Source organism: Aulonocara stuartgranti (genome assembly GCF_965226115.1).
Source record: "Aulonocara stuartgranti genome assembly, chromosome: 10".
NCBI lineage: Eukaryota > Metazoa > Chordata > Actinopteri > Cichliformes > Cichlidae > Aulonocara > Aulonocara stuartgranti.
In genome coordinates, this window is record NC_138946.1 from 22,300,389 (window position 1) to 22,316,523 (window position 16,135).

At 40.4% G+C, this 16,135-nt stretch overlaps 3 protein-coding genes across 5 annotated transcripts in view; 2 read left to right on the plus strand and 1 right to left on the minus strand.

Moving 5' to 3' along the window:
• Nucleotides 1–16,135, minus strand: part of LOC309715966 (connector enhancer of kinase suppressor of ras 2-like) — a 41,769-nt gene that overhangs the window by 7,291 nt on the left and 18,343 nt on the right. For 2 of the 3 annotated variants that reach the window (XM_082549495.1, XM_082549493.1), the window contains exons 10-16: nucleotides 15,912–16,045; nucleotides 3,138–3,340; nucleotides 2,861–2,950; nucleotides 1,912–2,102; nucleotides 1,765–1,813; nucleotides 1,453–1,631; nucleotides 1,283–1,356 (exon numbers count right to left, since the gene is read on the minus strand). In XM_082549495.1, coding sequence (XP_082405621.1) covers nucleotides 1,283–1,356; nucleotides 1,453–1,631; nucleotides 1,765–1,813; nucleotides 1,912–2,102; nucleotides 2,861–2,950; nucleotides 3,138–3,340; nucleotides 15,912–16,045 — 920 coding nt within the window. The remainder of the gene's footprint in view (nucleotides 1–1,282; nucleotides 1,357–1,452; nucleotides 1,632–1,764; nucleotides 1,814–1,911; nucleotides 2,103–2,860; nucleotides 2,951–3,137; nucleotides 3,341–15,911; nucleotides 16,046–16,135) is intronic. The other variant, XM_082549494.1, reaches the window with a different exon arrangement.
• On the plus strand, nucleotides 6,052–10,016 carry LOC309715465 (uncharacterized protein; the record flags this gene model as incomplete). The annotated part of the gene is made up of 8 exons (XM_082548617.1): nucleotides 6,052–6,295; nucleotides 8,357–8,447; nucleotides 8,529–8,663; nucleotides 8,821–8,898; nucleotides 9,083–9,237; nucleotides 9,451–9,587; nucleotides 9,665–9,758; nucleotides 9,903–10,016. Coding segments are annotated over exons 2-8 (795 nt in total), but the record flags the coding sequence as incomplete, so codon positions are not given.
• LOC309715967 (uncharacterized protein) lies at nucleotides 10,412–12,452 on the plus strand. The gene is made up of 3 exons (XM_082549496.1): nucleotides 10,412–10,494; nucleotides 10,699–10,826; nucleotides 10,928–12,452. The coding sequence occupies exons 1-3, from the start codon at nucleotides 10,473–10,475 to the stop codon at nucleotides 11,246–11,248; spliced, it is 471 nt and encodes a 156-aa protein (XP_082405622.1). The 5' UTR covers nucleotides 10,412–10,472; the 3' UTR covers nucleotides 11,249–12,452.

A 16,135-nucleotide genomic window follows, 5' to 3' on the forward strand; every position in this document is an offset into this window, starting at 1 on the left:
TTTACTATTTGTTTCTGGTAGCACACTGACTAGACAGTCCTCTCATTCAAAAACATTAAAAACAAACATAAAGGATGTATTATTTTTGTTGACTGACTGAAAATGTTTTATTTATTTATTTATTAATTAAGTTAGCTTGTTTTGTTACTGTGGGCCAATTGTAGAAATGTTGGTGTAACATAAATAGTCATGGGCAAGGTATTTATCAGTAGGAAAAGCTGTAAAACTTACGCCCTGCTTAACAGTTTCCAAAGCTGTTCAGTGGGCTGTATTGGAGTCATTTGACATCCCTGGTCTAGACCAGCAAAATTTTGGAAAATTTTCTTTTCTTTCAAGTTAAAATTAGAAAGAATAGCTCTTAAAATAACCAAAAGTTAAATTTATTTTTCTAATTATACAGAAAAACCTAAATAAATTTCTTCCCTAAAACATAGTACAAGCTATAGCTCCATTAAGCCCACTGTAGTAAAGGAAGGTAGTTATGCAATGATACCAAACGCAATTTTTGTGAGGCAGCCATGCTCCAATTAAGATAGAAATCACCTTATTTTCTAATCCTGCACACAGTTTGCAGTGTTTCGTATCTGCCTGTCTTTATCTTAAAACTTACAGTTTTGCCCCAATCATCAACTACGTCACAGCCTTCCCCTCTTACTCAATTACTAAATGCATGTGCACATACTCATCACGCTTCCAGCCCTCCATCTGTAACCAGAAAGCACTCCGGGCCCAAAAAGCCCCACAAGAATTTCTTAGAATTATTTCAAGTTTGACTCATAAAATGTGTCACACCCTTCTTCAGTGACATTTTCAGTCAGCAGACTTTTTAAAGATCTTTGTTACTGTAATATTTCATGTTGTAGTAATATACCAAAAACTATTAGTACAGCTGCTGCTTCAGCAATTTCTCTCTTGTCTTCATAATTTCAGATTTAAATTAACATCTTAAACTAAATAACATCTGCTGTGCTGTCAGAATATTGCCTATTTGTGAGTCAGGCACTCGATCCCACCACTCTGAATGGTCAGTCCATTAAATTTTCAGTATAGAGCTGTATGAAAAGCTTAAACAAATTACATATTTTGCTCATTTCTCGGGTGAAAAGATAAAATCTGGCCCAAAACAGACATTAAGAATGAGCCCATTTTCTTGCCAGGAACCAGTTTGCAGAAGATAACCGCTTAACTGATGTTTATAGGGCTGTGTACAAATATGTGACATGCCTAAATGCAAAAGAAATGCACATTTATATTTGGTGTTCAGGTAAAAACAGGCACTCACAACTTCCTTCTGCATTCAGTGGCACGATCTATCTTAAACTCTGGTAGGCTGACGAAGCCCTCCGCCTTCTCATCCTGAGATAAGCAAACAGAGAGTCAATTCAAAGTTCAGCTTGAAGAATGAAGTCTAAAACGTATCAATTGCTCTTTTATGGGAACGATCATATTCACCTCCTCATTCATGTACCAGTACAGACACGTGTCTTTCAGGATGAACCAGTACTTCTTCCACTTCTGCGAAAAATAGGTTTTAGCGTCTTTCTTTTTCCACAGCCAGCCCTGACAGTCGCCCTGACCCAAGTCCCTGCAGGAAATCCGCCGTTTGCTGATTGAAGTGAGAGGACTTCCAGCTGCAGGCACCAGCAGGGGAGCAGAACAGAGGAGGGGGCTCAGAAAACTCTACTTATGAAGCACCTGCTTATATAAGGATTTGAGTACAAGTGAGCATGCACGTAAAATTCAATCCCAGAAAAATGATCCTACCTTTACCCTTTTTCTTTGATCTTGAAAGCAATGAGGATCGTTCAAAAACCTGCGAAATTAAAACAAAACACATGACGCCATGAAATAAATCCCGGTGTGGATTCTGACAAAGAATGATTTCACTTTTCGTGGACAGGACAGACTAACGTGATACAAGGATGCAGAGTCAGAGCTAGACGTGGACCGGGAGACTTCCATCTGGAGGGCAGGGACGAGTGTGTAATGGGTCGGGCTGGCTCCTCGCTCGGTCTTCCTCCTGTTCTGACTCAGGCTGCGACCCAGGAGGAAGTCTTCGTGTGAGGTCTTGTCTTCGCTCTCAAAATGCATCAGAGAATTCTCTGCAGGGACACAACAGAGGCAGACTATTATACACATCACAACAACCCAAAACTGATTTATATTTTTTTTCCTTAAATCCTAACGACACGCTCTTACTAACGTCAATAAACACCGAATCTGCTGCCTATCGGCAAGACTTTGGTTCAAGACTTTCCACTTAAAATATGTGAAAAGTGTTAAAACATCTACCAAGGAAGCCGTTGTCAGGCAGGAAGCCCTCAAAACTTCCAAATACTGCCTCTTGTAGATAAATATAGCTCCATCACTTTTTCTGAAAAGCCCAAAGGAGCAACATATCAGCAGCATCCTCAGAGGAAACAAACACATCACTCAAGTCGTTGTTTGAGGCTGAAATAAAGCAATTCAGTCTCCTCCCACTCCATTTACCACCTAGCTCAACAGTCACCAGCAAAATGTGAAAATCTTAGGAAAATATATTTATACAGTTGCCAAAGCAACAGCGTACTTTTTATATCCAAACTCGGAGGCACGGCGAAGCTGAGAGGGAAAAAGAAACAGAGAGAGGGATGAAGAGGGGGGAGAGCTGTGATAGATAATGAACATATGGAGGAGATACAGGCAGGAGCTGATATCCAGCATGTTATCAGTTTTGACAGGCCAGCTTATCCTTCTACTTTTTGGCTGGGAGATCTGAGAGGGTGAGGATATTATGAGATCTCCTCCCACTCACCTCAGCTTCCTCTGTCCCTTTCTTCCTCCCTTTCTTTTTCTCTCTTTCCCACTGCCTCCCACTCACCTCTCCTGCTCTCTCTCTTCAGCTTGGCCAGGTCTTCGTTGTCTCCCACCCAGTTGTATTCCACTGGCATTGATATGGGCCTTAGCCTCCCTAGAGCAAGGAGGCACAGGGAACGGCAATATTACACAGCCTGCCCCCACACACAGACACACACGCACATACACACACACACCAATCAAAAACACCTAGAAACATTAAGACGTCACATCTGCACGGCTTTAAATTCTTGGCTCCCACGATTACAGCGGTGAATCCTCGGATGAGGCAGAGGTCTTACCGTAGGTGGGCGTGCTCCCCCTGCGGACTGATGCACCCTCTTGGTTCTGGTCGTACTCGTAACAGTACAGTATAGTATCCTCCTCCACCAGAGGAAATCGCCTTCGACACTCCTGATCCAAGTAGGAGTTTGGTGACTCAGATCCCTCTGCCACATGGACATCTGATTGAGGATCATCATCCGGCAGACTTCCCTTGTCATCTCTTCGGTAACAGAAAGCAGGAAGTCATTTTATTGTCAGGGTTTGGAATAAGATCAGAGAGAAGACGTTGTTCTGCTCCAAGCCCATCTGTCCCCATTGGAGATATATATTTTTGTATATACTTAGATTTCTTGGGGCTAAATCATTTCCACTGCCAATGTACTTTAGTTTTGAACAAACATTACTCAAACAGGAGTATATTCAGCTGCAGATTCCTACACATTTTGTGCTCTAGTTTTTATGGTATTAGGTAGTGTTTACGCAATTACACGTGTATTAAGTCAAACAAAGCACAGCACAGAGAAAATAATCAGGGAAATAGCAGCAGGGAAAAATAAGGAGCACATCTCCCCATTCAACACCTTTTTTTTCTCAACAGCAGTGGTCAATTTATTATCAGTTTTGATGGTTTTAATGGTACAAGTCCAGGTATTTTAATGGTATTTATTCATGATTTAAAATTCATAACACATATTGTTGTAGCTATATTCCCTTTCTTTAAACCAGTTGCAAATAGTGATCACTAACATGAGATTTCTAACATGCATCCACTGAGGACAAATACAAACTTCATATATTTAGCTCAATAATGCTCACCAGCCTGATTTGGCATTTGGGGATATCCAAAGTAAGTAAGATTCATCCTCTTGGGACAATACATTCAGTAAAACATTACACAGAAACAAATATCTCTGGGTAAACAATACTAATCGTGTAGCTTTATTAGTTATTATCTGTAGTCGCGTGTTGGAGCTGACCCTGGGAAATCAAAGCTTTCAAGCATCAGTCAAAAATTCACGATTTCTCTATGACTCTCAGAGGAGAGCGTTTCTTTATCCACAGAACACGATGCACTGTGTTTGTTGTTTGCATATGAGAGAAGCTGAAATCTGAGGAGGAACTAATTATTACTCGTGTCACCAGTCGAGCCTTTCAATATGTGACATGGCTCCGTTCTTGTGGGAACTTTGTGACAAGAGTGTGGGAGAAGCACCTGCAGCCACCGTGAGGTGCAACAAGCTGTCTGCATGTTCAGAAGTTTCACTGTAAAGCTTATCCAAATGTTGCGCATCATATTTGCTACCAAACAAAAAGGAAAACAAAGATTCTCACTGTCTCATTTTCTCTCTTAGTCCCACTCATTACTGTAGAGTTAATCCAAACAGCAGAGGGTACAGCTAATGAGCTAGGCTAGATATTGTAGTAGAAAACTCAGACTGATATCATTCAATAGCAATGAATGCAGCAAACTAACCTATTTAAAATGGGTAATCCTGTGAATTTCATTGCATGGCATCATTTACTCTTTTTATGTATTTACAAGTTGTCAAAAAAGTGGCAAAGTGGCAAAAAAAAATGGGTGAAATTAGACTGAAAAGTTTTGACAAATCAAACTGATGGGTAAAATTTAAATCACCAAACAATTTTCTTGGGGAAACCTAACATTTTGTCAGCCAACACATGGCTTTGACTTAATGCATTAAGACACGTAGACATAGTCAAGAGAGCGCGCTGAAGTTCCAACCAAGCATTGGAAATTATTTATGTGACTTTAAACGTGGCAGGGCTGTTTGGTGCCACACAGAATGATCTGAGAATTTCAGAAACTGCTGATCTGCTGGGATTTGGTACGGAAAAAAGAAAATGTCAAGGAGCACCACTTCTCTGTGTGAAAATGCCATATTGATGTAATTCTCCTCTGTCAGGGGCCAGAGGAAAATGACCAGTGCGCATCGAGCCAATAGCAACTTTTTAAAAACCAAGGTATGCGGAAGAGGTCAATCAAACCCTGAAGTAGACAGGCAACAGCAGAAGACAAAACATGCTGCCACTGCCAATCAGCTAAGAACAGGAAACTGAAGCTACGATTCACACAGCCTCACCAAAATTGGATAAGACTTGGAGAAACATTGGATGCTCTGATGAGTCTCAGTTTCTGCTGCAACACTCAGTTAGTAGGGTCAGACCTCACATGAAAGCATGGAACCATGCTATATTAATAGTTCAGGCTACTGCTGGTGGTGTAATGGTGTGGGACATATTTTCTTAGCACACTTAGTGCCAATTGAGCCTCATTTAAACACCATAGACTACCTGAGTATTGTTGCTCACCATGATTCTGATGGGTGCTTTAAGCAGGATACCACCCAATCACAATCCCACCCATCACAAAGCTCAAATCATCTCAAACTGGTTTGCTGAACATGACAACGACTTGACTACTCACAGTTAACAGATCTCAGGCCAACAGAGCATGTTTGGGTTGTGGTGAAACGGGAAGATTCAAATTATGGATGTGCAGCTGATTTGCAGTTTGCAACAACTGTGTGATATAATCCAGTTAATATGCACCAAAATCTCTGAGGAACATTTCCAGCACCTTGTTGAATCCATGCTATGAAGAGTTAACGCAGTTCTGAAGGCACAAATGGGTCCAACCTGGCACCAGCAAGGTGTAATTAATGAGTCAGTGGTTGTTTTACATTAAAGATTTCTCAAAATATGAACTGTGCATTCCTTTTTGTTCTTTTTTTCACATATTTTTCATTGTTTTTCACCTCTATCTTTTAAAACAGACTCCCCTCCTCTCACTGCCATTGTTGATACAACGGTACACCTTCACTCAATAAAATAACATGACTGTGTCGTACATAATGTGCACATAAAAACACTGCCCTGTAGTCACACTTAGAGCAGAAAACTCTGGTACACAGCAAATCTCTGGAGTTAAATATTTTGGAGTAAGGCATAAAAGTGCACAAGAGTTACATTCCAGGAGTTTATTTTTCACCTTATACTACAGTTAGTGTTGGGGAGTACTCTCAAGCGGTGTAATATTTAGGTGTTCATTCACTGAGTGCTAAGGAGTCTAATTCAACACATTGCTGGTGTTGTTTGTCTGTCGACCGTTACCCTGTCTATCTGTGCTTGTCTCTTGGACTCCGACATGTAGGAGGTAAAAATACTTTATTTATTTTGGAATTTTCTGTGAGTGTAGTAATGTTATTTATATATATATAAAAAAAAAAAAAAACACCCAGCACGCCCCTGCGGGCGGTTTATCCTTCAAGCTCGGGTCCTCTACCAGAGGCCTGGGAGCTTGAGGGTCCTGCGCAGTATCTTAGCTGTTCCCAGGACTGCGCTCTTCTGGACAGAGATCTCCGATGTTTTTCCCGGGATCTGCTGGAGCCACTCGCCTAGCTTGGGAGTCACTGCACCTAGTGCTCCGATTACCACGGGGACCACCGTTACCTTCACCCTCCACATCCTCTCGAGCTCTTCTCTGAGCCCTTGGTATTTCTCCAGCTTCTCGTGTTCCTTCTTCCTGATATTGCTGTCATTCGGAACCGCTACATCGATCACTACGGCCGTCTTCTTCTGTTTGTCTACCACCACTATGTCCGGTTGGTTAGCCACCACCATTTTGTCCGTCTGTATCTGGAAGTCCCACAGGATCTTAGCTCGGTCATTCTCCACCACCCTTGGGGGCATCTCCCATTTTGACCTCGGGACTTCTAGGTTATACTCGGCACAGATGTTCCTGTACACTATGCCGGCCACTTGGTTATGGCGTTCCATGTATGCCTTGCCTGCTAGCATCTTGCACCCTGCTGTTATGTGCTGGATAGTCTCTGGGGCATCTTTACACAGCCTGCACCTGGGGTCTTGCCTGGTGTGATAGACCCCAGCCTCTATGGATCTTGTACTCAGAGCTTGTTCTTGTGCTGCCATGATTAGTGCCTCTGTGCTGTCTTTCAGTCCAGCTTTGTCCAGCCACTGGTAGGATTTCTGGATATCAGCCACCTCCTCTATCTGCCGGTGGTACATACCGTGCAGGGGCCTGTCCTTCCATGATGGTTCCTCGTCTCCCTCCTCTTTCTTGGGTTTCTGCTGCCTGAGGTATTCACTGAGCACTCGGTCAGTTGGGGCCATCTTCCCAATGTATTCTTGGATGTTCCTTGTCTCATCCTGGACTGTGGTGCTGACACTCACCAGTCCCCGGCCCCCTTCCTTCCGCTTAGCGTACAGCCTCAGGGTGCTGGACTTGGGGTGAAACCCTCCATGCATGGTCAGGAGCTTTCTTGTCTTTATGTCAGTGGCTTCTATCTCCTCCTTTGGCCAGCTTATTACCCCAGCAGGGTACCTGATCACGGGCAGGGCGTATGTGTTGATGGCCCGGATCTTGTTCTTACCATTCAGCTGACTCCTCAGGACTTGCCTGACCCTCTGCAGGTACTTGGTGGTTGCAGCCTTTCTAGCGGCCTCTTCATGGTTCCCATTTGCCTGCGGGATCCCCAGGTACTTGTAACTGTCCTCTATGTCTGCAATGTTGCCTTCTGGTATATATATATATATATATATATATATATATATATATATATATATATATATATATATATATATATATATATATATATATATTCAGTTACATGGATGCATAAGTAAAATATAAAGTTAACTAACTAGCACTACACGTGTTTTCTGCATGTTACGCTGATTCGTTGATAGCAGCTAGGCTAACATTAGTCAAAAGTTAGCTAACTAACTTATCTTACTGTATTTGAAGATACACATTTCACGTTGTCAATGAAAACGTTCATTTGTATTTCTTTTTTTTAAACACTAATGTTTCATTTAACGTTAGCTAACTACAGTAATATTATGTTTAGACTCATGGTAATGGCCGTATTTAACCAAAGAGAGGTGCAGCCTGCATTAATGAGATATCAAGGTACCATTAACATAAGTTAGTTAGTCCTGCTTCACAGATATGCACACAACCCTGTCGCCACTCGCCACACCTGAAAAGACAAGGACGCGGCAAACATGCGGTCACATTGTCTGCTAAACCTAGCCTAGCTAAATAGATTTTAAGCAGTAGCTAGTGTGGACAGGCTAGCTCAATGTTAGAAAGTGTTTATGGATTACATTATACACAGTTCACATAAAGTTATCATAAACAGCCTCTTCTTCTTCCACATGTTATGTTTCATATTAGTAAAGGTTTTTTCCATAGGTGGCCAAGATGTTGATAAAAGTAAAACACAGAGAGACAAAGAAATATGTCAAATTGGAAGAAGTCAGCTTCACAGATTTTATGAGTGCAGGTAAGTTATACATGGTTTGTACCAAGTCATTAAAGAGGAAATGATAATGTTGTTATTAACTAAGTGATGATTTTACTTCAGTGCAGCAGAAGTTTCTCATACCAGAAAATGCAGCACTGAAAGTCACAGATGAGCAGGGTATAGAGGTGGATGAGGATGTCTTTCCTGAACTTGCAGGAGTCAAAGAGGTGTGCTTTGTCATCTATACAGCTGAAGGTAAGTAAATATATGCTCTGATAGATTTTGTGGGATTTGATTTCTACAGTTACTCTTAAATAAACCTTTTTTAATTTGTCTAATATCCTGTGGTAACAATCACAAAATGCTGCTTTCATGGCTCAACAGTAAGTTGGATTTATCACATGCATTTCAGACATCCTGGAAACAGAATCATCCAAGAAGCTGCGTGACTGCTCAGACCTAACACACTATGTGACACTCACACCTTGTGGTATGTAAATTGTATATTACCATAATAAAATACAAAATAACCATCTGTTCTCCTGGGAGAAAGTATAATTTAATCAAAGCATACAATTTACGTATGTGCCTATGTGCGTAAATGGTAGCTTTGTTGTGGTTGATTTTTGATTGTATATGCCTTATATTGTAATATTTTTGTTTGTCACCCTCAGATTTGACTGTCCTGAAGCAACATGTGGAAGAGCCCTCCTCTCCAAGTCTAACAGATACATTGTCTGTCTCAACCACCAGCAGTCAGAGCAGTGACACAAGCGATGCCGGACTTCAAATGGTTCAGCCTCTATTGGACAGCATACATGCAAGAAATGTAGATACATTACTTAATAGACTTGTATTTGACTCTTTAGTTGTCATTACTTGAAAAAGCTTAAACACGAAGATAAAACAGATTAGAGAAAAATAATTTGATATAGTATTTCATGTAGTTCATATGTATAATCCACAGATTGAAATTGTTGTTTGGGTTAAAATAGTCTCATTTTTTGTCAATTTTTTTGTTCTTTGTATCAAATGTGTTTAGACAGTGGAGCAGATTCTGACTTCCAAACCAGCAGGGGTGACTGTCATCCATGAGTATGAAAAAACTGGGAGTTTGAAAGATTCCACCAGGCGATTAATGGTGAACATCATTGTAGCTCACATGCGTGAAAAGGAAGGGTAAGAGGAATGATGTTTATTCTATTCATCTTTAAAACTGGCAAGGATCTTATCAAAAAACACTTCTGCTTTTGCAGGAGAACTGTAAGTAAAGCAACGAAGGAGTTTCATGCACTTGGAATCGTGTCACTCTTCCCATCTTTGAAGGATCCGTACTCCAAAAAGGGATATGTGAGTTTGCTCTGCAACTGTAGTGTGTAATAAGACTTGCTCTCTTTCTCTCTCTCTCTCTCTCTCTCTCTGTCTCTCTCCCTACACATATATATAAATATATATACACACTCTACAATGTATGCAATTTCTTTCTTTCTGTAGGAGCATTTCTATGACATTCAGAGCAACAAAGGTTTTCTTGAGTGGCGTATCAAGACTGTGCAACGTCAATCCAAACCCCCCACTGCATCACAGAACAGGGTGGAACTGAAAGGATGGCCCACATCACGAAGGAAGTTTGGTTTCACTAATGACCAGCAAACAAGAGATCAATGTATGGAAGCCATGTCTCTTCTTCATCACACCACTGACCAAGATATAGTCTTCCAGAAGATGAGAGAGACATTCTACTATCGTCAGCAGATACTCCATGACCCACAAGAATCAGCAAACATTCTTCAGATGTTTCCTCGGTTTTTGGACACTAAAGGACTGGTAGGTAAACAAATGGGGATCTGAAAAATACTTGACTTAAAAAAATTGATTTTAATGGACATACTTCTCCTTTGTTAGATTTTGCAGGACTTTGCAATGATGTTTGGAGTAGAGACTGCTTCCAGGTTCCTGGAAAAATGGAACACCAGTTTTAAAGACAAGGTTGCCAGGGAAGCCAGAGACCTTAAAGAGACTTGTCTTCTGAAAAGATTGCTGAAATCTGCTTTGAACGAAGAAATGGATGATGCTGATGAGCCAGGTAGTGTCCTAAAGTAACACTTTATTAGTGTAGTAATTTTAGTTTTCATTTTTAAAAGTTATCAAAAAAGCAGCAGTGTGGATAATGTGTGTATGGATCACTTATTTTCTGCTCATACCCTCAACCAGTTTTTATATGTTAGTGAAGTTCAGTTCTGTCTCCCCTTTCCAGCATTAGTATTTAACTCCTTAACACTGTCTGCAGAGTGGGACAGCGACATGGCTTCTCTTCTTGTTCTGCTGCACCTTCTCACGCCACAACCAGCTGGAAGGAAACGGCCAAAGAAGATGAGTGTTGGAGAGGCAATAGATCATCTGGTTAAATTTCACAAGGTTTGTCAAGATAATGTGATCCAGTTCCAGATACTGTGGTTCATGGAACACTTTTTCTTAACCTAAGGGTTTATAAAGTGATGCTTTTTATTGTGTTTCAGTCTTGCCAGAGCCTTGAGGATCACCTCATGAACAATGAAGGAAACCCTCAGCCATATCTCCTGGCCACAGGGACTTCAAAAGCACAGGTTTTCAGCTTCTACATAGTCTTGGATCGAAAGCTTCTTCCATGTCAGTCAGGCACATCACTGGGTGCATTTGATGAGCTGTTCAAGTGCCACTTTGTTTTCAGTGTGAAATATGAAGACGCTCTGTCCAGCCTGTACACATTTTTGCAGACCACTGTGTACAATATTGATGTAGGCACAACAGTGGAAAGTCCAAGAGTCAAAGAGTTGCGAGCAAAGCTGTTGAATAAGTAGTAACCAGGTTATGCATTCAAAATGTTGACCTGCTTTCTCTGTGCTTTATCCTTTGCTACAGCTTTACTTTTGTTCAGACATTTAAAACTAGTTCATGGAATGTATCCTGGCAAAAATTTGAAACTAAAATGTGGTCAGATAGGATGTTGTTTACAATTCTCAAGTTATTCTGGATTTAGAAGACATCTGAATAAGATACATGCTACTGTTAGCACATGTGTTCCTCATGAGACCCCTTCTGACCATGATACCCAACAGTTTAGTAGTTCTCAGTGCTTAAATGATGAAACACCATCCACATCATCTCAGTGCCAAAATTCTGAAGCAGGCCCTTCATTCTCAAATCAGAGCAAGGACATGTCTGCCTCCATTATTGCCAGACTTTTAGGAAGTGGTGTACCAAATACTGTAGTTCTTTCTACAGTTCAGAACTTAGAGGAATTTGTGGGAGATTGGCAATCTAATATTCAGGAACAATTATTGACCCTATTACCAAATGACAGTCCCTCCAGATCAGCCATTGCAGATTTATTTAAAAATTTGGACAATCCGTTTAGTCACTTGAATTCTGAAAGCAAATGTAAAAAATATTTTAGAGATAAGTGGGAAATGGTACAGCCAGTTGAATTGCACCTAGGAGTAAGATACGATACTAGACGATGTACCAAAACTAGAACCTATGAGCAAGTCCCAGTAAATGACAAATTCATATATATTCCCATATTGAAAACACTCCAGTTCATTTTTAAGAATGAAAGTATTTGTGAGATGATGCAAATATGCACCCAGTCTGACACATATCAGGACTTCTGTGATGGAAGCTACTTCAAAAGTCATCCTTTGTTTTCAGGTAGCAAGTTTGCTATCCAAGTCCAATTGTACTATGACGAATTTGAGTGTGCAAATCCTTTAGGTTCAAAAAAGGGTATACACAAAGTTGGCTGCCTTTACTTCATCCTTAGAAATCTTCTTCCCAGTCTGAATTCGGCTTTAATGAACATTCATCTGGTATCATTATTTTATGCACAAGACGCAAAAAAATATGGAATTGATGAAATCCTGAAGCCCCTAGTAAAGGACCTGAAAATATTAGAGACGAGTGGGATTGCTGTTCCATTTGCTAAATTTCCTGTATTTGGTACTCTGGCACAAATTACAGGTGATAACTTGGGGATGCATAGCATTCTTGGATTTTTGGAATCGTTTAGAGCTATTTTTGTAGATTTTGCTTAATTGATCAGTCTTCAGCTCAATTAGTTTTCTCAGAGGACGACCCATGTTTAACTCTTAGATCACCAATTCTGAATAACCAACATTATAATAATTTGGTAGATGATCCAACATTAACATCTTCATTCGGCATAAAAAGAAAGAGCATACTTAATTCATTAAAATATTTCAATATTGCGGAAAATTATGCCGTTGACATCATGCATGATATTTTGGAAGGGGTTGGTCAATATGAAGTCAAGTTGCTATTTCAATATTTAATCGAATACTTCATCTCTAAAGGTAGCTTGTTAAATAGGATATATGCTTTTAATTACGGCTATATGGAAAAGAAAAATAAACCAACGAATATTAACCTGGATCGTGCAGGGCATGGAATAGGTTTAAATGCATCACAAACACTTTGCTTGATCACAAACATACCTTTGATATTTGGTGACCTGGGCCCTGTGCTTCGTACGTCGCTTACTACATCCAAGATCAAATGAAACATCCAAGACCAAATCATCGCGCTAACTCTGAGCTCGCTATTCCGGTTCCCCGAACACACCTGTTGTTGACGATTAGTATAGCTGGATGAAGTAATGTGAGATCACTGGGTGGCCCAACAGGGGCTACGCATCGATAGTAGAAACATTGATCGGCAACCCTTTGATTGGTCGGCGAAAATGTCGAAGGAGCGCGCTCGGTATTTTTCGGCAGCAGAGCAAGAACTCTTGAGTGAGGGATTTCAGGAGTTTCAGAGTTTAATTAAAACGCAAGGGAACACTGCAAAGGCTGCAAAAGCAAGGAGAGAGGGCTGGCAGAAAGTTGCTGACAAATCAAACTCGTAAGTAATTCAATAATAACAATAATAATGGAGTGGATTTATATAGCGCTTTTCAAGGCACCCAAAGCGCTTTACAATGCCACTATTCATTCACTCTCACATTCACACACTGGTGGAGGCAGCTACGGTTGTAGCCACAGCTGCCCTGGGGCAGACTGACAGAAGCCAGGCTGCCATATTGCGCCATCGGCCCCTCTGGCCAACACCAGTAGGCGGTAGGGTAGATTTATCATATCACACCATATTATCCAATATTATATTACATTATATTATATTATAATATGTTATATTATATCCCCTTTCACATTAGAGCCACAACAGGACCCACTAGAACATGGGAACAAGTAAAAGTGAAATATAAGAATATTCTACAGAATGGTAATATTTATCACTTATATTGCTTGTCGTCTCTTGGAAAGAGACCCTGGAATACTCTGTTTGTTTGTTCATAACAGCAACCAAGAAAAGGGCAGAGCAAAAACAAAGACAGGTGGTGGTCCTGCACCCCCTCGTCAACAAGTTGGTTAAGTGAATAATACCCTCACGGGAAAATCGATATCTCTCTATGAGCACACTGTCGCGCTGAGCTAAAGGATCCTGTCTGTCCCGCAATATACGCTGAATTCTGAGGACTCTCCTTATCAATCTTGCACCTTCCGCAATGGGTTGCTCGCGTAAACGGACAGGATATGACTGCGACAGACTTCCCAAATCCACCTTCGCTTTTATAGCCGTGGTCTCTCATCTTGATTACACGAAGTAATTTACAATTACTACTCTGAAATATGAATTAAATCTGTAATAATCACATACATGTAATAGAATGTTAATAGTACATTTCCCTTTTTTAGGGAATGACCTGTATGTATCTGTGTGAAATCAATAAAAGGATCAAGTGCTGCATTATCTTTGGTTACAGTGATGTTATTTATTTATGGTGAAACAGTGGTGGAATATCGCTGTTGCTTTCGTATGAATGACGCGGGCATACCTGCGTGGCCGCGATCTAATCCTGTTTACATAAAGTAAACCTGCTCCCCAGCAGGTTTACGCTTACGGCTCTGTTGCTATGACAGCAAGTCCCGGATGGGCTTCGGGGAACCGAACGATCCAGGATCACGCGAAATCGTCAACAATCTAATCCAGCTAACTCACTTAGCGCGGTACGAAGCACAGGCCCCTGGTACCAGAGGATGATTTGCACTGGCATTTGTTGCTTTTGTTGTTGCACATTCTAAACATAGTTTTCTCATACTCTATCACTGAAGGAATGACTGTGTATTTAAAGCACCTGATTATTGAACACCATAGACTCTTTAAGGAACTATACCCATCAAACAACTTAATTCCAAAACATCATTTCATGGTCCACTATCCAAGGTGCATTCGAAAGATTGGTCCTCTCATTCATATCTGGACCATGAGATTTGAAGCCAAACACAAATTTTTCAAAGACTGTGTTAAGAACTTTAAGAATTTGACTGTATCACTTGCAAGGAAACATCAGTTTGCATTAGCTTATCATTGGGAATGTATGAGTTTAAAAGAAGTTGAGTCTGGTCCAGTTAAAATGCGTTCACTTGAAACACAAGAATACTCAGAAATTATATCTCCATATCTTCATGTTGATTTACAGAACACTGTCAAACTCACAAACTGGGTAAAGTGTAGTGGAGTTGAATATCGTGTTGGGCTTTTTGTTTGCACAGGCACTTATGAAAACATGCCGGTTTTCAGCAAGATAACTTCAATCATTTTACATGATGGTAAAGCTGTTTTTGTTATGGTTGAGCATGAAACGTGTTTCCATGATCATTTTCATGCTTATCAGGTAAATGAAACCATTCCTAAGAAGATACTGGTCCTAGAAAGGGAGAAGTTAAGACATTTCAAAAGTTTTGATGGCCAAATGTCATATGGGTGTGATTCACAATTGTATGTCGTGTCAGACAGTTGCATTATTTAATTTGTTGGCTTAATGGAGACCTTATAGAGTCTTTTTCATGTTAACACTGCATTACAATAAGTGCTTATTCTGTAGTCTTTTTTTTTTTCTTTAATTCGTTTTTTTCCCCCAATATTAGGCCTATCTGACCACACAATGTCTCAACTGTTTAGCTGCCATAATTGTTGCTGTTTTAATGTCGAATGTTACACTATTATAGTGCTGTTACACAGAATGTATGTTAGTCCATTGAATTTTGAATAATGATACTTTTGATAAATAAAATTCATACATTCATAATAATCAGTATTGTGTTTTTGTAGTAATTGTCACCCAAAACTTTTTTCATTTGATGAGTAACACTATAAAAGAGTTAATATCAAAATGAACTCTAGTTATGAGTTACATTTTACTCTTTATGGTAGTAGAAATTTTACTCCATGAGAGTTTAGTTTTAACTCCTATAAAGAGTTGAAAAATCAACTCCCAGAAAAGAGTTACTCTAACTCTGCACTAGAGTTTATTCGATGGTCACGCATGTACACTCAAATGTAGTTAATCTGAACTCCCAGAGAGTTTATTCCAAAGACCAGAATTTGCTGTGTAGGAAAGCTTTTGCAAAGCAAGCAAAGTTTTCTGTGTTTTACATCTGCGTTCACCTGGGGGTGTAGGGCTCTGCTGGAGGAGGGGGAATGTAGAGGTCCTGCAGGGCGCAGCTACTCCTCCTGGACGGAGTGCTTAAAGTGCTGGTCGGCGTAGCGACACTGCTGCTGGGGCTCTGAGGGAAGATTGGCTGTGTGTAAGTGAGTGTATGTGTATGTGTGAGCATGTGTGAAAGACAGAGAAAAAGGCAGACAGAGAGAAAGAGCGAGAGAAACAGTTA